Source organism: Rhinolophus sinicus, linkage group LG01 (assembly GCF_036562045.2).
Source record: "Rhinolophus sinicus isolate RSC01 linkage group LG01, ASM3656204v1, whole genome shotgun sequence".
Lineage (NCBI taxonomy): Eukaryota > Metazoa > Chordata > Mammalia > Chiroptera > Rhinolophidae > Rhinolophus > Rhinolophus sinicus.
This window is the reverse complement of record NC_133751.1, coordinates 202573619-202595486: the sequence shown is the minus strand read 5'-3', so window position 1 is coordinate 202595486 and position 21868 is coordinate 202573619. Positions and strand designations below refer to the sequence as shown.

Here is a 21868-nt window from a genome sequence, read left to right as displayed (position 1 = left end):
AACTCTGGAGGCTGAGTGCCTCGTTGTCATCCAGGGTTGTTGTCACCACTGAACGAGCAGCTCCCAGCACACAGCAGATGCTTCGGAAATGGCAGGTCCTTCCCTAAGTGGATGCCTCAGTCTGTGGGCTGCACACAAGCCAAACAGCTGTTGAGCTTGGCAAGTGAGGACAGGGAGATGATGACAGGATGCAGGGCTTCCCAGTGGGCAGCGGGGAGCACTATGGGAGCTGTAGGATCCAGTGGCAAGTGAGGGGGGAGGGGGTGCCCTGGAAGGGCCCAGACTCTCAGTCCCGCTCTGCTGCTCTCTGATTGGTGACTGAAGGTAAGCAAGTCTGCTGACGTTTCAGGAGCCTCAGTTTCCCCACCTGTAAAATGTCCATAGGATGGTTGAGATGATCCAGTGAGGTTGTGCCTTGGACCCAGTTGTTGGAAGCGCCACATAAATGTGGGTTACAGCTCTGGGAGTGGAACTTGGGAGGAAACTGAAGAATTTTTTATTTGATTCATTTATATATTCCTACATGCCCTTTTTCTTTTTTACATTGAGAATATATCACTTTAATAAGTAGAAAAATAAAACTTAAATATCTCAAAGTCTCCAAACTATATTTAGGAAAAGGCTGGCATAAAAACTATACATACTTTAGGCAAGAAATCTTTCATACCAGGCTGGAAAGGATAGGGGAGATTTAGCCCTACCACATTTTTTTAAATTTTAAGATAACTTTTTCTTTAAATAGAGAATTTATTTTTATGTCATTCATAATTCCTCTGACTAGTTTCCATGTTCTACTTTCACTATGCGTGCATGTTTTCACATAGCTGTAGTCCTACTTACATGCTATTCTGGACTGCTCTACTTTCTGGGCCTTATTCCATTCTCTCTCTTTGGTCTGAGTAGACTCCATTATAATTACTTATAATGGTTGTGGACCATTTCATCTGCTTGATATACTGTCATTCATTACGCCTCTCCCCTAACTTTTTGCTTTTCTTTCACTCATCGATAATGCAGATGTGTGCTCAGACCTCTCTGGACACCGGGGATCAAAGATCTACTACACCAGATCCCTGCTCTTGGGAAGATAAGGGCGCTGTTTGATCAGTGAACAAAGATTGTAAAACAATGAGGTGAGTCACATCGCTGATGCTTTTCTTACACATATAAAAGTGCTTTTTAGGGCCAGCCTGGTGGCTCAGGCGGTTAGAGCTCCGTGCTCCTAACTCCGAAGGCTGCCGGTTTGATTCCCCGATGGGCCAGTGGGCTCTCAACCACAAGGTTGCCAGTTCAACTCCTCAAGGCCCAAAAGGGATGGTGGGCTCCGTCCCCTGCAACTAAGATTGAACACGGCACCTTGAGCTGAGCTGCCACTGAGCTCCCGGATGGCTCCAAGGTTGCTGGTTCGACTCCCACAAGGGATGGTGGGCTGTGCCCCCTGCAACTAGCAACGGCAACTGGACCTGGAGCTGAGCTGCGCCCTCCACAACTAAGACTGAAAGGACAACAACTTGAAGCTGAACGGCACCCTCCACAACTAAGATTGAAAGGACAACAACTTGACTTGGAAAAAATGTCCTGGAAGTACACACTGTTCCCCAATAAAGTCCTGTTCCCCTTCCCCAATAAAATCTTTTTTTTAAAAAAAGACATTAAAAAAAAGTTCTTTTTATATCGTCTAGTGAGGTGTTGTTTTTTTTAACAGTATTTGATTCAAATGATTTCTTTCCTATTTTGCTATTCTATTCTTGATATTTTTATCATTGTGATAGCAGTCAATTATTTTTAAATTGCAGTGAAATGTACATAGCATAAAAATGACCATCTTGAGTGTTTTTAAATGTGGCCCTACTACATTTTAAGAATGAACAACTGAGTGAAACCAGTACAAATGACTCAAGTGAACACTGGAAGCTATTCCAGGTAGTGATAATGGCAGAGGATAAGCCTTAGGTTACCTGGGATGTCTCATCCTGCGATCATGAGACAGGGAGGTCAGGGTTGGAGGAGCTGGCTGTGCAGACCCAGGATGGCTGGCCAGCTTTACCACATGGGGCCTTGAAGCTGATGGGCAGCAAGGTCAAGTTGCAGGGAGGGAAAGGTCTGGGCTCAGGAATCTGTAATCTCCCAAACCCAGGGCAACCAGAAAAGCACCCCATCCCATCTTTTAGCAGAGCAGTGTGGTAATGTATATCAAAACACTTATGTGTGGGTTAATTTTCTGTGTCAGCTTGGTTGGGCCATGGTGACCAGATGTTTGTTCAAATGTTATTCTAGATGTTTCTGTGCAGGTGTTTTTTTGGGAGAGATTAACATTTAAATAGATGGACTTTGAATAAAACAGATTGCTCTTCATAACGTCGGGGGCCTCATCCAATCAGTTGAAGGCCTGAAGAGAAAAAGACTGACATCCCCTGACCAGGAAGGAATTTTGCCAGCAGACTGCCTTTGGACTCAAATTTCAACTCTTCCCTGAGTCCAGCCTGCTGACCCACCTTGCAGATTTTGGACTTGCCAAGACTATACAATCACGTGAGCCAATTCCTTAAAACAAATCCCTCTCTATATATACATCCTGTCGGTCCTCTTTCTCTGGAGAACTCTGACTACTACACCTTAAGAGCCAGCTCTCTCTTTGCCCTAGAATATGACAAGGGTTTGGCCAGGGTAGTGTTGTTGCTGGGGAAAGAGCATCCTCAGACAGGGGCTCCCTCTGGCTGGCTCCTCCCACTAGCATTGGAGAAAGTGGCTCTTGGCAGAGCCCACACCCTATGACGTTCTCCAAACCACACTGGGGCTGCTGAAGGAGGTGGCAGTGTTGACTGAGGACGCTGGCCACTGTCATTAAACTCTACAGGGACGATGATGTCAGGGCCCTCTGGGAAGAAAACCGTGGGACATGGGTGGATGGCTTATGGTAAGGGTCAGCTTGGCCCTGAGTGGCCTCTGCACCCCCTCCCCCAATGGTGAGATCAGCAGCCTGGGCAGCCAGGAGTCAGAGCCAGGAAATGGCAATGGTTTGGCAGTTGATGGGACCAGATTAAGGCTGAGCAGAAAAAGCACATGGAAAGGAAATTCAAGATAGCAGTCACCTATGACTTAGAAAAAGTAATTTACTGCAGGAACACACGGTGCTGGGTACTAGGAAAAAATGATAAATTACAATCTATGTATAAATAGGGAGGCGCCCTGCAAGATAGGCAATTATTTGTTAAGCTCATCAATAGGAACATTGTGCAGGAAGGAAGAGCAATAAAAGGCGCCCGGAGCTCCTTACGCTTTACTTGTGATTGGAATGCTGCTGAGTCATAATCCCGCAGCGGAGCGAGCCCTGAGGCAGAGGCTCCTGTGTCCTTTCAGTTCTCTGGAGCCACCCATGGCATTAAGTACAAACGAAAGTGCTCAGGGGTCCCCTGAGGGGACTCTGCTCCTCAGGCTTCCTTACTGGCTCTCGGTCATTGCTATGGATATATTTCCCTGAGGCTGTAACAAAACTCAGACAGAGGTGGGGGGCAGGGCGGACTGGGGAGAGAACCTAGCAGATGACGGCGAGTATGACAAACTCGCAGAGCTCACACATGTAGGTATCCGTATAAACACGCAGCTCTCCTAGCCTGATTTCCCTGGCCTCCTTGTCTTAGAGTTTCTTTTGGCTGGAAGTACTATATGTGACAGTGTGAGCTGCCATATATCCTTTTGGGACAAAGGTGAGGGGGCAAAAGCACATGTGCAGACATATGGAAAATATCTTCCTTATTTTTTTAAAGCAATAATACTTGTGCAAGAGTCACTTCCTGTCTGTAACAGGACAGGATCTTTGACACTGTTTGATTCTGATCCCAGCCTGGGACTGGGTTGGCACCTGTGCCGGAGGGAGAGCTCTGACCTGAGGAGCCCATCTCTTGCCTGTCCTCAGGCCACCTGGAGGGGACGCCCAGGTAAATGTCTCCCTACCCCTCAAGCTGGGCTTCTCTCTGCATGGACCACATGCCAGCAACTCGCTGAGCGGGGCCTCAGCAGACAGCATGTGGGCCGATGGGCTTTGAAAAGCCATGTGACAGTCTGGGCAGTACAGTCTGTCACAGTCCCAGAGGGGACAGCTGGAAACCAACCCCTGCACATTTCAAGGTACAAATCAGTGCCCTGGGGTCTGGGCTGACAGATTTTGTGGGAGAGCACCTTGGCCCTTCTTGGGATAAATGCTTTTTTTAAAAAAAATAAACGCATTTTTAAGTCTGGTTAAGAGTATCGTTCCCCAGCTACTCAATGCTAAGGATTCTAAGAAGCAGATAGAAAAAAGAAAAGGAAAACCTGGACATGGGGAGGGTGGAGAGGGAGTGGGACGGTGGGGACTGGACCTTTTACTCCCTGGCTTCGGGGAAGGCAATTTCCCAGCAAGACCAGTTGCTGGAAGCCACTGGAGTGGAGCTGGAGCAGCGATGATCTTTAAACCTCCTCAGAATCGGGGCTAAAGAATGAGAGTATCGTTCAATTTACCATTTACCCAAACCCACAGCTCTGAGTAGTCAGGCAGCGCCCACCCAGCCAACCCGTCTTCTGGGGCAGGCACTGTCCTCACCAAGAAGAGGGGTAGGGCAAAGCTGAGGGACCAACGTCTCCCACCCGAGCCATGCAAAGAGCCACTCTCTTGTCCTTCCTCCTCCTGATTCAGCAAACAAATATTTTGAGAGCCTGCTCTAGGACAGGCATGGGAACACAGGGACAAACACCCCACATGTGGCCCCTGCCTTGGGCAGTTCCAGTCCCAGTCCCTTCAGCCACTCTGTGAGGGAGGAAGCCCAGGGGAGGTGGGAGCCCGGGTCCCTAGCTGGTCAGGGGTATGGCTGGAGACCAGATCCCTGGCCCCTCCAGGTCCCCCACCCCCACCCAGACCCCAGCCTCTGGCTCACCCAACCACCTTTTGCATCCTCTGCTTGGTAGAGATAGTCAAGATTGGCACCCCATCCCAGTGCAGGTCCCAAAGTCCTTCCAGCTGAGCCTCACACAGCTCTGCTGCCCATGGTGCCCCCAAGCCCATCTCCAATGTCTGCTAATAGCAGTGTCTGGAAAGGAAGGTGCAGGGGTGTTGCCTGCCGCTGAGGGGATGGGCTTCAGCACTTCCCACCCCTCTTGCCCCCACCCCTTCTCTGACTTTCTCCACAGTGGGTGCTGCTCTGCTAGGCCTCTGCCTATTCTCGGTGGCAGTGGCAGCTTCAGGTGTTCCCATGGCCTGTAGAACTCAGCGGGAATTCCTATTTCTACAGGGTTTCCATCAGTGGGAGCCTGTGGGAAGGGCAGCAAGGCCTGAGTAAGGGGAGGGCTAGTGGGCTGGTTTCTATGACCCCTATACATGGTGAAGGAGAAACAGCTGCAGGCGACAGGTGGCTTTATATCTGGGTCCCTGGAATGTGGCTCTCCCATGTCTCCTCAAGGCCCCTCCCCAAGACCCCGCTGCTGAAGGGGTCAGCCACCACCACAGCTGGGGTGTGGGCCTGCTCACTCAGAGGCTCCCTTGGGGTACAATCATGGAAGTCCTTCCCTATTCTATAAAAATGTGGGGCACAGAAGACCTGACCTGTCAGCATGGTATAAGTACTCTAATTCAGAGACTCCAAGGGTGTAGTCATGTTAAACATGATACTAGTCCAGCGTTTTCGTAAAGGAGGTTGGCTTCTCCTTCTTGGAACACTCAGCGTGCCGGGCACTGCGTGGCCAGGAGGTAGTGGGGGCAGCTCCCCTTACTTGGGCCTTATTGCCCTTCCCACAGGTGCCCACGGATGGTGGTCAGGAGACAGGCTGCATCTGAGACCAGCCAGGCCCCTCTCCCTGAGCAGGCTTCCTCAGATCTGAAAGAAGCGTCCTGTGAGATCATCGAAAAGGCCCTTTCTAGATTCTAAAGACCCCGAGTAACCCATCAAGGGCCAGTCTGTGCTTATTTGGTGCAGAGGAAGAGAAAGCACCCTTTTTTCTGCTTATGGGGTTCAGTTTCTGTTTTAGGAAGCTGACACTGGAGCCAAGCCATTTTACTAACCTCATTCTCCACCTTTCTCCCCTCCATCCCACTTTCTCCAACACAAATTGCTATGACAGGACACTGCCCTCAAGTTACCCTGAATCACACATCCCCATAAACATGTTCACCCAACAGTTCTTGAAACTAGTCCCTTGGGCATGCTTATAAGTTTCTTCTCTTTCGGGTCTGACAACTGATAATCCTCCCTTGGGCTCTGAGGTTATCAGATGTGGTGGCTGCATTCCAGTGGGTATCTTGGCACCTTGCCTCAGGCCCCAGAGAAATGCTCCTTTGCTTCTGTCGTCAGAGGCTGGGCCTCAGAGGAGCCTTCTCAGGACACCTCCCATCCCTACCTGGTGGTTTCTCCACTGCTTTGGGCCCAGGGCATCTCCATCGGCTGGTCGGGGGCCCTGGAGGGGGGCAGGCGAGGCTCTCCCTGACGTCCTGCTGGCAACCACGCTCCTGGCTTGGCGTCCATGGAGGCTGGGGAGGAGGACAGAGAGCTCAGTCGACTTCTGTTCAGGAACCTCTTTGAGGATGCTCTTTATTGGGCTGGGCCGAAAAGCCAAGAAAAGCACGTACCCCAGGCCAGCCCTGATGGGTCCCTGGCGCCTATGGATGGGGACTTGTTTACTTGTGCAGCCTGAGAACTTTCTAGGCAGCTACTTGACGTACAGTATTTATAAGCTTGGGGTACAGTGGGCACTCTGGCTGGAATACACGCATCACGGGGCAGCGCAGACCATCAGCCCTCTTGCATCCCTTGGCCCCCCTCTGCCTCTCAGGGAAAAGCCAACAAAACTTGGAATTGTCTCCCTGGGTCACTGCTTGGCACCACTGCACAGGAGCACAGACGCACACTGAAAACTTGTGTTTTTCGTAAATTCATATTTAACTGGGTGTCCTGTATTTGTATTTGTTAAATCTGGCAACCCAGAGTGAGGGTTCTCTTCAGTCTGAGCCGCCCAGGTATGTTCAGGCCTGAATCCCTCAGTCCACCCACAGGGCCAGCAACTGCCCTAGTTCCCAACTAGCAGCACTTGAGCTCAGACCACAGCCAAGGACCCGGCCATCGGGGTCATCCTGGAGACCTTCACAGGGAAGTGACGAGAGAAGTCCACTGCAGAGGAGCTCTCCCTGGGGGCTGGGGATGAGCGTATTCTGTATTTCAAATGACGCAGACGCCTTCTTCTCTGACCCCACCTCTCTTCTCTTTCTATAGCCAAAGAGGCCCATGTCACTGTTAGAGCAAATACTGTGACAAAGTCTGGATTCGCTGCTTCCTTAATCCAAGCTCCTTCCAGTTCTTTCATTTAAATAAAATCTCTCTAGTACCTTTGTAATGTGGCCTCTTCTTTGTCTTAAATATAAAGCATCTTACCTGCAGGTTTCATCAAACCAGCAGCAAGCCTGCGATTCTGACTTCCAGGTAACTCTCTTTTGACCCAAATAAGGAATCTATTTCTGGTATGAAACCCGATGGGTGGCTTTATTTACAGTCCACACTGGACAGTCTCCACTGAGAACTGGGTCTGCAACTAGAACTTTAGCCTTCTCTGATCCGTTCTTCAATAGACAATAGGCCAGTTTGTCTGCGCCCTCTGGTCAATGGGCTTATAATAAAGCCCGGGAGACAAAACCCAGGTGTATGAAATAACAATTAGGTGGAAAATCCATTACAATTAATGGAGTCACACGATGGCACCCAGGAGTAGGCTGTCCTCCAGGACCAGGGGATCTCCCAGGCAGTGGAGTTTGGGAGGTGGGTGGGAAAGCCACTCCCCTCCCCCAGAGGAGAGAGGAACTAAGCTGAATTCTCCTGAGACCCTCTGAGGTCTTGCTTTAGTAACCAGACAGTAGACCCCCTTCCATCCACTGTATGCCACATTGCAGACTTTCAGAGGTCCCACCACAGATAAACAGAGCCACTGAAAGTGCCGGGAGAAGGGCAGCTGTGTGTGTGTGCACCTGTGGCTTCCTGAGACAAAGTACTGTTTTCCTATCTGTTAATTCATTTCAGACAACGCCGGGCATTTTACCTCCAGCATCCACTGACAGGGCATGTGAGTTTGATATCCAAGAGAGTCTTGATGGATGAGGAAATGAGAATAACTTTCCTCAGGCCAATGTCTTGCAAAATTCTAAGTCACATTCTTGGCTTTTCCCCTTGTGAACAATTTCCTCTTGGCACTGTGGGGCTGAGTCCTTTGCTTACAAAGAATGTCCTTTCTGGCTCTGCGTTCAACTGATCAAACAGTTTGAGGATCCCACAGGTTCCTCACCCTGAGTTTTACCCTCAGTGTTGACTGAATGCGTGAGTGTGAAGGGGGCTTCCTGAACGAACTTGAGGTGTAGGCCAGGTTGGTAGGTTCCCACTGGGTCTTGAGGTGGGGCATCAATTCCCAGCCTGAGTGAAGACCAGGAGGCCAGACTCAGTAGCAAGTTATGCATGTGTGACAGTACCTGTGGGAGTAGCTGGGCGAGGGCAGAATGGAGGGGGGGCAGGTGAGCAAGAGTGTAAAAGTGGAAGAAAGGGCTGGGGAAGCAGGACTGCATGGACAGGAGGGTCAAGAGAAAGTCGGATGAGCTCTCGACTGGGAAGGACTGAGGATCAGGGTGACCACCCAGCCCACCAGTGCCCTCTTCCTCTCCTTGCTCATCAAACATGGCACTTACGTTGGCTGAGCCCAGACAGTCTCAGAACCAGGCTCAACACAGCCCTCCGGCACATAAGCCGAGGCTGTTTGCCACCTACCCTCATGTAGAATCTGGGTGAGAAGAGGGAGAGATGGAGGCAGTGAGACCAGTGGGGAGCTGACATTGGTCCAGGTACATCAGTCCTGGGGTGGCTGTGGCCGAACAAGACTGAAAGAGGGTAAGTAAAAAGACTTTAAAGGAGAACGAAAGGGGCTAAACCGAGGCTGGAACAGGCCTGGCAAGGCAGGGCAAGAGAGGTGAATATGCCTTGTCTCTGGCAGGTGGAGTGAGGGCAGACTGGGAGACAGTATGCTGGAATCTGCTGAGGAGGGAGGGTGGGGGGCAGTTGATGGGCACAAGGGAGGTCTGGGGTCCCAGCCAGGCCTGTACAAACGAGCAGGCAGGAGGTGGGACCCATGGATTGTGGTGTCAGCATTCAGAGAAGGCTAAGGGGGTGCGTTCGACAACATGACTTAGGAAGAGCAGCTGCACTGGTCCCAGGTTGCCCATCTGGGGATTGGGGGGCTGGTGAGCAGCTGCTGCCTCCCCAGGGAGAGGCGCTGGTGATCCCCAAGGTGGAGTCCCTGGTAGGTGCCCACTGTCTTCATTTGAGGAACCAGTATTTGCTAGGCCTCAGTGTTGTCAGGGCTAACTAACATCAATAGTTCTTGAAAATAACATAACGTCAACATCGCCGGAAAGAACATCTGCTGCCACTCAACCCTGTCTATCCATGACAACTTCAAATGCCTCCCTGACCCCAACAGATAAATCTTTCCAAAAGATAGGACCATACTTACAATCGGTGCGAGACAGAGGGCTGCCTGCCCTCGTGGTCGTTTGGTAAAAGTAGAATGTTACCGGCAATAAGTTACCCTAAATTCAATTTTTTGGAGGTCTAGGCTTACAAAACTGGAAACTATTTTTAACTCAATGGCACTAGGTAAAATTGGCAAAAATTGTTAGACCACCTAGAACCTCCACCCTGGCAGCAGAAATCTTTGGATAAATTGAGCCAATCTCCTTTTAGGGAAGGCATGTTAACGTTTACAGCTCTAATCAGACACAGGTAAAATAACAGGTGATCAAAGTTGGCAGAACCCTTAAACTGCTCACAGTCAAGAGACCCTCCAAGGAGTCCCAAATAGCCTGGTTTCCTTCACGCTCTGTGACTGAATGGCCTGCTGCTCCGAGCCTGGGCCTGGAAGCATTTGGATCCAATTGTGAACAGATGATAAAAGTTCTCAGATGTTTCTCATACTGGAATCTGACCTGCTCCTCTGTTGTTTTTCCTATTTGAATGGAGATTACAGTCTTATCTGGTCTGCTCATATCCTTTTAATTTCCTCTTGAAAACTAAAAAAAAAAAATACTTTGTACATTTCTGATGCAAGGCATATATATTTTTTCTGGCCTCTGAAAAATCCGCTTATCCCCCATTGGTCTCTGGTGAAGTCAACCAGATGCTTCAAAACACGTTTGGAAACTACTCCCCACAGTAGTTTTTGCTCCTAGCTGCCCATTTCTGACAAGCGGCTGACGACGTCTGCACTGAGTGTGAGGTAGCAAACCTTGGTCACAGATCTAAATCGTGTTGAGATTTCTACTCTGAAATCTCACATTAAACATGGCTCTCCCCAATCAGAAATCTTGCCCAAATAGCTTACAGACCTGAGCACTGGACACGGTGCTCTGAGAGCAGGGTGTCTGGAGGAAAAACTCACAGTCACGTCTGGCTGTCTGAGCGGAGGTGCAGGGGACTCTATGACTCGGGACAATGGCCGAGCTCGGGGGGTTTCGCAGGAGCCAGTGTGAGGCTGAGCCTTTTGGGGTCTATAGCGGTGGCTGCTTCATCAGAGTCTAGGCATCAGCTGCCCCAGAGCTGCCCCGCATACGGTCGGTGTTCTTACATGAAGACGAAGCACAAGGCTCCGAAGCTCCAGGCTCGCCCCCCTTGCAGACCGGAAGGTGGGAGTTCAGCAGAGTCGGGAAGTAGCCATTTCTGGCACAGTGGGCCATCTGGGGACAAGTGGGATGGTCTTCCAGCCTGGACGAGAAAATGAAAAACAGCAATCGATACAGAGAGCCAGGAGGTATTGACCGCTGACTACATCGCAGCAGCACAAACAAATACAAAAAGTCAAAGTACCTGAGATTCTTTTGTTAAATGGAGATTAGCAGATACTAAGTCTTTTAAGGGTATTGGCAGAAACCAGGAAGTACCCTTACCCTGCTCTGGTAGCTCTTCTAAATTTACAGTGATACGTGGCTTAGAATCTTCCTAAGACACAATTCTATCTTATGGTTCTAGGTGACATCGGAAAATGACATTTCAACCAAGCGATTTAAGGCACCCATCTTCTCGTTTTTTCTCCCAGGATGAAGCAGATTAGCAAAGGGACGAATCTGATCAGAGAAGACATGACCTGTCACGTCAGGCACGACAATAGGCATTAAGCAGGTACAGGGCTGAGGAAGAGCTTGTTCTCTGTGATACTGCCTAAATGCCGCATGCCTTGCCTCCCTGGGCACCTGGGTCAGTGCAGATGGCTGGCAGAGACTCACTCATCGAGAAGATATGTGTTGTGTGTCTCATTGTGCCAGACCCCAGGCCAGGTGTGAGAGACGGGACCTGGCGAGCACATCACAGGAGGTCAAGGCGGGAGGCAACTCGGTCAGCCTTTACAACAGATCCTGAAGCCTCTCCATGTGGGTGCACAGCACTCACTCCTCTTCAGCAAGGAGACAACTAGCCAGCTGCTCCAGCAAGGGCTGGGTGGGCTACACCATGACATAGCCCACCCTTCCTAGGATTAGGCCCTACGAAATGGTTGTTCTTGAATGTCACTTCCAGCAGCAAAGATCAGCAGACACTTAACAGACCTGAAGGGGACAGGAAATGCTGTGTGTGTGTGTGTGTGTGTGTGTGTGTGTGTGTGTGTGTGGTGTCACTCAGCCAGGCCTGAACTCTGATCTGGGGCTTGCTTGGGGCCCAAAGAGGGAAAATTTCCCAGCAGAAGTAACACCATGAGCAAGGTGGAGAGGCAAAAGAGAATATTACTTATGCTGCGTTGCTACAGAAAGATTTAAGGCACCACAAAAAATGTAGGCTGGAGGGTGCAGGGTGTCCTGGGGAGCTTCCAGGGTCGAGGTTGTGGGGGAGGGGTCAATTGAGAAGGACCCGACCAGCCAGGGTTTGATTAGATTTTATGTCTAACGATGATAGGTGTCACAGTAATGACATTCCGTGATGAGGTGCTAGAAAGATCATTCTGTCTATGGTCAGAGAGATGTTAGACAGCTCCTCTGGGCCCGGGCTCAAGGAAGGCAGAGAGAAGGGCCAGAGCTGGGAAAACAGGTGGAAGCAGAGGGCTCACTAGTCCACGGGATGGGATTCTGGCTCAAGTGTTTGGGGATATTAATGCCATTACCTGAAGCAGGGACCTCAGAAAACATTTGTGTTCATCTAGGAAAGGAAACTCTGAATTGGGGTGCAGTGGGGACACGTCTAGCACTTGGGGGCAAGTCTGGGCTGGAGTTAGAGATGTGGGCATCAGCAGTGTGTAATGGAAACCAGAGAACAAGCAGGACGGGATGGGGACCTTAAACGGGTCCCGAGGAACACAATATTTTAGGAAGAAGAGGCGTGAGAGTCGGGAGACCAGCCCAAAGTGGTGACGGGATGTGGAGGTGGGAGAGCTACCAGGAGGGCAGTGATCAGAAACGGCAACCTAGAGAGATGTTGAGATGCTGAGTGGCTGTGGCAGCAATAATTTGCTGAAGTCACTCTCAGACGATGTGGAGCTTTGATGGGAGAGGAGGCTGGGCCAGGGAAGTACCCGGAGAGGGCCTGAGGGAGCCCAGGCGTGGGAAAGAAGGCAGTAGGAGGAGAGGCTGAAGATGGAACAAAGTTTGGACAGGGGTGGGAGGAGGGCATCTAGAATCCACGGTAGAGGGAGGCTCAGACAAGAAGAAAACAGGCCGAGGGGAAGCATACATCTGACGTTGGGGTGAGTGGGGGCATCCCCACAGCCAAGGGGCGACTATCTGTTTTTACTTTCAACCTTTCTTTTCTTGATTATTAAACCAGTATTTATCATGAAAAATTAGGAAAATATATAGAATATATAGAATGACCTGCCCTCCCAACACCTAGACATAACCACTATTAACATTTGATATCTCTCACTCTTTTTTAAAAATGCAAATATATGCTAACACACACACACACACACACACACACACACACACACTCACACACACTTGGGATCCCTATAAGTGGCCAGCAGGATAGATCCATACGATCTATTGCTTTTTCACTTAATATACTGTGAGGCTCTAGCCATGCATTCAACATTCTTCTAAAACATCATTTCCAATACTGTTTTATGTGGATATATAGTTTATGTAATCAGCCTGCTACTTTGGGCACTGAGATTATTTCTCATTTCATAAATAACATGGCAATAAATACACTTGTATATGTACCTGCAAAATTCCGATTTCTTCTCAGTATAAAATCCTAGAAATGGGATTACTGACTCCAAAAGTACTAGTATCTTGAATACGTGTAATGCATATTGGCAGAATGTCCCCAAGATCACTGAGATTCTCGATTTATCTACACTCCTGACACTCCCGCCAACACTGGGTTCTTGGGCGTGCTGGTTGTGCATGCAGTGTGTATAACTTTTTAAAGAGGCAGACCTAAAAATCTGCCATCACCCACCCACTTGCCACATTACACCCACTGTCTCGCTCCCCTATTAGGCGCTTGCTCTGTGTGCTTCTGAGGGCAGGAATCACATGTCATTTATTTTTGCATCCCTGGCAATCAGCACACCGTCTGGCACACAGAGTGACATACATGTTTGTTGAACTGGCCCCATCGAGGGAGCTGGTGATAGGTAATTGCTTCATTAGAGTGGGAAGGTCCATCGTTTCCGGAAAATGAGGGCTCTCATTCCTTGCAGCGACCACTTCCACAAATAAGGGGACAGCCACATGTGCTACTCAGTCACGGAAAAATGTCCTTTTCTTTCTCTACAAAGTTAATTCTCTGATTCAAGAATCAGTGGTGCCCATTGGTTAGATCTTATATTTATGAGTCCCTTTATCCTTCTCTCTGGTCAAAATATCCTGTTCTAGTTGCTTCTATGTGAAGCCAGGGTTTTAACAACTTTAAAAGATAATTTTAAAATAATTATTAAAAATGATGATTTGGTGTCCCCTTTCCCATGTCAAACAAGATGAATTTCATTAGTTCCTGTAACTACTTCCATTCAAAAAAGATATTATGTTTATAAACTGGATTTACCAGTAGTTGACACTTGGCTATATTCTGAATAAAAAAGAAAAACTTCCACAAAACCCCTCAGATATAAATGACATTTTTGGGACAATTAGGGACTATTGATATACTATATAATGTTATTAATGTTACTTTTCTTAGGTGACATAATGTGGGTAAGTACAGGAAGTTATTCTTAGGAGATGTGTGCTGAAAGCCTGCAATCTTTTTTCAGACAGCTCAGGAAAAAAATATATATACATGTGTGTAAATTATACATTAAGCACATAGAAAGAATGAGTATGAGAGAGCACGTGAGAGTGCAAAGGTACAAAATGTTAAGTTTGAAGCCCTTCATTGTAATATTCTTTCAAATTTTCTGTAGGTTAAAAAATACTGGTTGTAGGTTTAAGAGAAAAAGGCATATTAGTTTGCATATTAGTAATTAAAACTAAAAACCTCAAAATATGAAGCACATGATGACTAGTTTTGAAATCAAATCACCCATCTCAGGGCACCGGTCCATGGCATGGGCCTCGAAATTCCAGGTCAAGTCCCAGATGGGCAACGGAACTTAGCAAGATCTGGGTGCTGGGGTTCCAGTGTCCCCAGCATCCATGCAAAGAGCTGCATGAGGGTGGGTATTTCCATGTTTTGTTTGTTGCTATATTCCTGGCACCTGGTTGTTCATTAGAAATCACTGTAGAATAAAACTGGAAACAACCAAACTGCCCAGCTATAGGGCATAACTAAATAACATATAGCACTTTCATTGGAAATATTTATTCAACATGTGTTGAATAGACCAGAGGATCTGGGTAACCAGACTAGTTTTATTTATGTAAACAGAGTAAAAGCAAGGCTATGAAGAATGAATCAGTCTTGGCAACTAAGAATGCTTATAGTTGCTTTAAAAATTCATCTGAATTTAAGTCGATTTGCTGTCTTACCCTGTGACACTCCAGCCCAACAAAGTGCCTGAGGAGAGGCTGCAGAAAAGAAACAAGAGTTTTTCCTGGGTAGACTCACAATTCCTTCTGGTCCTTTCCTTTGAAATTACATTGGCTCCCACTTGGCTTCTCCTGGAGGAATGGCCCTGGAGATCCTGAAATCCAACCACTTCATTTTTTTGGAAGAAGAAACCTGGGGGAAGTGGGGGACTCAACCTCCCTTCAAAAATCCCCAAAAGATAAACAATGAGGAGATAAATGCTTCCCAATATGAACATTTTATTTTGAAATTTTAAATACATACGTCTTACATTGCTGTTAATGAAAATGAAGCTTAAGAAAGTCGATCCCCGCCTCCTTTAGCCCAAACTTACACTGGGTACCCGTTCCTGTGGCCGCCAGGGGTGACAGGCCGGCGCAGGGGCTCGTCACCACCCCACTGCGTGCTGGCCGGGCCCTTCCGCCTCGTCTTCCCCGTGTTGGTCATGATCTGGTGGATGGAAAGAGGAAACGGGGCTGGAGAAATCATGTACTTAAGAGCCGACCTTGAAGTAGAAGTTACTACATTTAATAAATTGATCTATAGGAATAAGAGGCTTTGCAAATAAATGAGGAAAGATCATGACAAAGATTATTCAGAGAAACAGAATATTTGGGGAAAAATCCCTGTAGGTTTGCATATTATACCATTTAGCACTATACATTTGAAAAAGAAATCAAACCATGGAAAAAAGGAGATGAAAACAGTTGAATACAGTAACTTATCACATCTCTGGAGAAGACTGATTTTTGGAAGTTGAGAAGGGAAGAAAGATGGACAGATTTGATTTCATGAAAAATTAACATTTCCACATATATATTAAAGATAAGCCAAATTAACAGGTAAACAACTGAGAAGATATATTTGCAGCAAATTTAACAGAGTAAAGGTTAAAATTTTCATTAGATAAGGGGCTCTTACAACTCAGTAAGTAAAACACTTAATAGGTAACTGGGCAAAAAATTCAAACAGCCAAGTCACAAACTAGAAAATATCACCAGAAAATAGAAAAAAGTGATCAACTTTACAAGTAAGGAATAAAGAAATAAATGGAGCCACTATAGTCAAGCTGCTAAGTCACTAAAATCAAGGAGGTTGAGGGCTGAGGAAATGATTCTATTCTTGTTCTAACTAGCCTGGGACCTTTTGAACTTTCCAGTCCTGCGTCAATGTCTGGATAGACATCAGACCTCCAGATAACCCTCTGATTACCCCCTGAAAGACTGAGGAAGAATGTTCATGTATCCAGACCACCTGAAATCCACTGTCCAGACCACTGGTCATCGACAGGATTACCATCTTGGACCAATCCTGAGGCTAAGAATGCAGGACCCATTCTTCTCAAGAACGTACTTTTTACTGTAAGAACCCTCAGCTTTTCTTCTTGGGAACACTCTGGGTATCGCCTAGTTGTGCTTCTGGTTTGCAAACCCTAAGGCCCTTTAATAAATCTTTATCATTTATTTCTAGCCAAAGCCTCCAGATTCTTTTTGAGTTCGTTTGACATGAGTAATCAGAAACTGCAATTTTACCAAAAAGGAATCATTCTTCAATTATTAAATGGGTGACAATTAAAAAAATGATCCCACCCACTGCTGGCAATATTTCAAAACGTTAGTGGCATGGAAATTTGAGACAGCTCTTTTGGAAAGTAATTTGGCCTTTTATATCAAGAGTTGTAAAAATGTTCATATCCTTGGGTGTCAATCCTAATGAAAGAATCCAAAATATGGAAAATGTTAAATAAACAGAGTTGCTGGTTCCAAAATTATGATAGAGTAAAACTCTATAGAACAATCTAACTGTCCAGTAATAGGGGAATATTGGAGTAAAACAAGGCATATTCATTTGAAATATTATATAGCCATTTACAATGATAAAGATAGGTTAGGGAGAAAACGTTTATTTAAAACATTAAAGTCAAGTTATAATACTGAACATAAATGATGTTTTCAATTACACTAAAAATACACAGAAAGACTGGAAGGATTTAGTGAAACACTAAAATGATTACAGTGGCTATATAGGATAGTAGAACCAAGAATAATTCCATGTTTCCCTGAGAATAAGACCTAGTTGGACAGTCAGCTCTAATGCATCTTTTGGAGTAAACATTAATATAAGACCCGGTATATTATATTTATTATATTATATTTATTATATTATATTACATTATATTACATTACATTACATTACATTATACCCGGTCTTATATTATATGAAAATAAGACCGGGTCTTATATTAATTTTTGCTTCAAAAGATGAATGAGAGCTGATTGTCCGGCTAGGTCTTATTTTCAGGGAAACATGGTTTTTTCTCTATTTTCCAAGTTTTCTGTAATATAGTTATACTATGTTAATAATTAAGAAAACTTGTTTTAAAAAAGGAAATCACTGAAAAAGTGGTGAAATCTGAATAAAGTCTGTGAATTGTACCAACACCAATTTCCTGGTTTGAAGTTGTGCTTCAAGTTAAACAAGATGGTACCACTGGGTGGATGGGGCCTTTCTGTACTACTTTTTCAACTTTCTGTAATCTATAATTATTTCAAAAACAGAAAAGTACAAACATTTTTTTTTCATTGAAATTACATCTGTGATTTCTTGATTTGTACTGAAAAGTTATTAGGGTTTACCTACTCTATTTGAGGTAGGGGGAAGAAAAAAAGGGCCAATTTCCTATGGGAAAGAATCAGTAGGCCTCACCAGTACTGTGGGGACAGCTACCAGCTATGTGGGTGGACAGGTTGGGCCCAAATCGGCACTGAAAGGGAGGTGGGGCAGATGGAAGGGAGTGTGAAGGGGAAAAGACAGAAGAGAGAAGGTGGGAGGGAGGACTTTACACTCTTGGAGGAAACAGAACATAAATTAGCTTTCCAAATAAAAACTAAAATGCAGTTTCATCTCCTTTTATGTTGCTTGTGAAATTTCCAAAAGAGGCTATTTTAACTGCAATCACTTAATACTGCTGTCTGCTTCTACTCTGACTTCCCTTCTGTCACATTGTCCCCTCCTAGTATCTAGAGCCAAATTTACATGCTCACCCTTATCACCAGAGCAGACCCCTTAAGTCCAATTTTCAGTGGTACTTTAGGACCATTCATGCCTTCTCTTTCCCCCTCTGTTAAGGCTAGTCAAAACACTTGGGTCTTTCCACAGAGGGCTAAACAGGCTAAGTCTTAAGCTACTGGAAAAGGGAGACAGTGAATATGCGGGTTCTTTCAAGTCTGTTGCTAGGCCTCTGCCTCCTCCTCCCTGCTCTACTGTCCTTCTGAGTTCAACCCTTCTCCTTCCTTCCTGGAGGGAAGAAAACATATCACTTATATTTGAGTGTTTCAGCCTTTGGAAAACCTAGTCAGTCATACCATCTCCTTAAAGCTTCATGGGCCTAAGAACCTAAGAAATAATTTAGAGTGGGTGGAGCTGTCCTTTTCAATGGATGAGGAAACCGAGTCTGGCCTGTTGTCAGAATGCCTGAGGAAAGGTCCTTGTGAAGAGGGTTAGGTGTGCGGGCTCAGCACGACTGCATTTGGCACGCCCAGTGCCTCAGAGCAGCCACTTTCCAGAGGGTGCTTCCTGTCCACCTTACAACCTGCTGCACTTGCAGGGTGAGCCACTGCGTGGCCCATGAGGTCTCTGGGCCCCTCAGTTGCCAAGGAGCCTTTTGGGGCTGGAAAGATCGTAAACAGTATCTGGTCCAAAACTCGACTGTCTACACTGAGTTCCTCAGAAATGCTTCACGGGTTGTTGGGAGAGGAGAGAAAGGGTTCCTGACACCCACCTTACTCATCCAGAGGAACTCAGCTTTTATGTATATTACAGGTGGAGAGTTTCTTTGAAAGAAGGTTCTGCTACTAAAAGAATGCAGCATATTTAAACACAATTTTAAAAATGCAGCACATGATTTAGCTGAATGCAATTTATTTATTTAGTAGTAGAAGATGGTCAACACATGTCAATTTAGGTAAAAAATATATTTCCCATTTACTAGTTTTTGAGTATTGGTGAATCACTGAAAGAAATGATGACATGTTACAAAGCAGTATGAATTTTTGTAAGAAATTACAGGTATGTAATATATCTATCTATAATAATAGAAAGTAACCTGGAAGCTGAAGCAGACACTGCTAGCTGTCTACCCAATATTCATTCCTCTTTTTTGACCAACAAAACTCTGATTTTGTTGGCACAAAATGTGTCTACTGAACAATATTCACCTTCCCAGACTCCCTTGCAGCTAGGGGCCATGTGACCCAGTTCTGACCAGTAAAAGGCAAGTGGAAGTCACCAGATGGAGCTTCAGGAAAAGCACTATAGAGGGGGTGGAGTTTGTTAGCCTGCATGTTTAGCCTCTTCCTGACTTTATCATGGATTTGTGCCAGGAGCTGCATCCATCACGTTATGACCAAGAGGCTCAAGCATGTGAATGAAGGGCTCAGGCACTGAGGCAGAACTACCACGGAACTAATGCAAATAAAGCTCCAAGGCCCCAGAAGGGGCCCTAGCAATGTGTTCACATATTTTTGTAAAATTTGCAAAAGCATGATATGTTAACTGTTATTACTTAACACTGACATTTCCTTCTATTCTGACTTCCCTTCTGCTGTTTCGTTCTATATTCCCAAAAACTAAATGTGAGGCTGAAAGAAAATTTCCTAATCCATCAACAATAAGAAAATTTGAATGTGTTACAGGAAGGACTGACTTCCTTTCTCTCTGTAGAAAAATTACAAACTCATCATATATGTAAAGGCAATCAAAGGGCATAAAACAAAAAATATATACACAGAAAAAGACTACAAAGTGGGCTGAGCTGCTAGTTCACTAAAACACTATTTTCTGTTTGTGGTATCTGTCAGTTCTTCAAATTTGAATTTGACTGTGATTTGTTTTTCCAGTCTCATTCTAAATTAAGTATTCACTTTTATATCTTTGTACCCCTTTATTTTAAAGAACGCCTCCAAAACCCCATAAACTGAAGATGCCACAAAACCCAGATTTTCCTTTCTTACTGATAAGGCAGGATTCTCTGCTATTTGCTTCTTCTTCTATAAAATGGGACAATAGCAGTATATACCTACAGTTTATGAGGAGGATTACATTAAATGGAATCAGACGTGTGAAACAGTCAACACAGGGCTGGTCCATGACATGTGCTGAACTAATTTAAGTCATGCCTATTACTGTTGTTAAAGGTAACTAAACAATAGTTTAGTAAGTTTAAACTTCAAAATAAAAACAAAAAACTAAGATTCTATGATTAAATATCTACATCCCTTTGACCAAGGTGATAAAGATATTGAAATCAAGGCATTCTATTTAGGAAGAATTAAATGATTATTCAGCATAGTCTGCATGATACTAAAAAATTCAGAAATAACTAAGCAAGGAGAAGTTGGCAAAATCACCAGTCCTGACCTGATAATCAGAGGCTGAAGAAGAAACATGGCATGCTGCTTTGCACCAAAACCATTAGTAGGCAATACATGTGACATGACCACTGACATGCTCACGCTCACGCAAGCTGAGGAAAAGTGACTTGTTCTCTTGTCGCAAGCTTTCTGAGGCCCCTGTGGACTTCAGCACTTTTTGTGGCCTGGGCCCTGCAGAATACTGGAGCCATTTGCACTTGGGACGCAAGGACTGCAGTACAGCCTTGCAGGGAAGGGAATGGCAGCAAATACCCAGCAGGGGACAAGCTACTGGGTCCGGGAATCCTGGAATCTGCTTCCTCGCATCCCTGAACACACTGGTGCCCCCAACCCCCATCTCCAACTACACCTCCACCCTCACCCCCAAGCTAGTAGTTTCTAGATCATTGGTGTGTACAATAACCAATTCCTGGGATTATGGTGATGAGGTCTGGGGCAGGGTGTAGACTATTTTTAACCCACATTCGATGGTCTGGGACTTTGAGAAACCTTGGGCTAGCTCTGACATCACAGGACAATAACTGCCAAACCACTGACCACTCCTTGCTGTTATCTACAACCTTCATCAACAGCACAGTTTTATCTGCTCTGTGTCTTCTTGTGTAAACTTGTTGAAGGTAATACCTATGTCTTCAACTTTTTCAGCATTCTGCTGTGCATTAGGCAAATGGCACCCATTCAACAAAAACTTTTTGAAGACAATTTTCTGACACAATGTTTCAAAAAGTCAACCCCTTTGGCCTGATTTTGAAAAATCTGCAATCTACCTAGTACATCAGAATGGGAAGCATGAATCATGATTTTTTGGGCACGTATTCCCCAGTGAAATGTCTTTTATTTCTGGCAGGTTCTAGCATTTGTCACAAGCAGTTGTGAAGATATGAGCTTAAAGCCCTTGCATGCGCCACTAGAGCCTGACCGACAGGCAGCTCCCCCCAGACTCACGCCCTTCCCTACTTAGCTGGTGGGTGGTAACTAGTGGCTCCCAGAGCTGCTAAGCATCAGTCATCGGGGAACTCTCAGAGGTCAGATTTTGGCCCCATCATCGAGTGTGACTCCATAGGCCTCTCGGAGGCTTGAACTAACTACCCAGTCCATCTTGAAACTCTCGTCCCTTCTGTTTTCTGTGGCACTGTGTCCTCCTGTCCTCCTCAAGCCTCTCTGTTCATTTTCTGTCCTCCTCGGGGCCCCTCCTCGTTCTTCCATTCCTGACATGCTCGTAGAGTGCTCTGTCCTCAGCCCCTTTCTCCTTTTCCATCCTCTGCTTCAGCACGCAACCACATCAGCTCTGATGGTTTCAGCCATCACCTGTGTGCTGATGACGTCCGATTCCCTTCTGACGGATAAGACACACGAACTCTAAGAAGCTGGATGGTAGATGATTACCACTAAGGACGGCAGGCCATCAGGTATTATGAAGGTCCCTGGCATGTGCCGTTTAGTTAT

At 46.0% G+C, this 21868-nt stretch overlaps 1 protein-coding gene across 8 annotated transcripts in view; it reads right to left on the bottom strand.

The window, feature by feature from the left end:
- The window catches only part of ARMC9 (armadillo repeat containing 9), a 141553-nt gene that overhangs the window by 13781 nt on the left and 105904 nt on the right, over positions 1-21868 (bottom strand). For 7 of the 8 annotated variants that reach the window (XR_012490178.1, XM_074314880.1, XM_019739805.2 and 4 more), the window contains 3 exons: positions 15325-15440; positions 10621-10757; positions 6367-6496 (listed from right to left, as the gene is read on the bottom strand). Coding sequence is in view for 6 of the 8 variants with exons in the window: in XM_074314880.1 (XP_074170981.1) it covers positions 6367-6496; positions 10621-10757; positions 15325-15440 (383 nt within the window). In the remaining 2 variants the exon portion in view is untranslated. Of the gene's footprint in view, positions 1-4910; positions 5847-6366; positions 6497-10620; positions 10758-15324; positions 15441-21868 lie in introns of all 8 variants that reach the window. The other variant, XR_012490190.1, reaches the window with a different exon arrangement.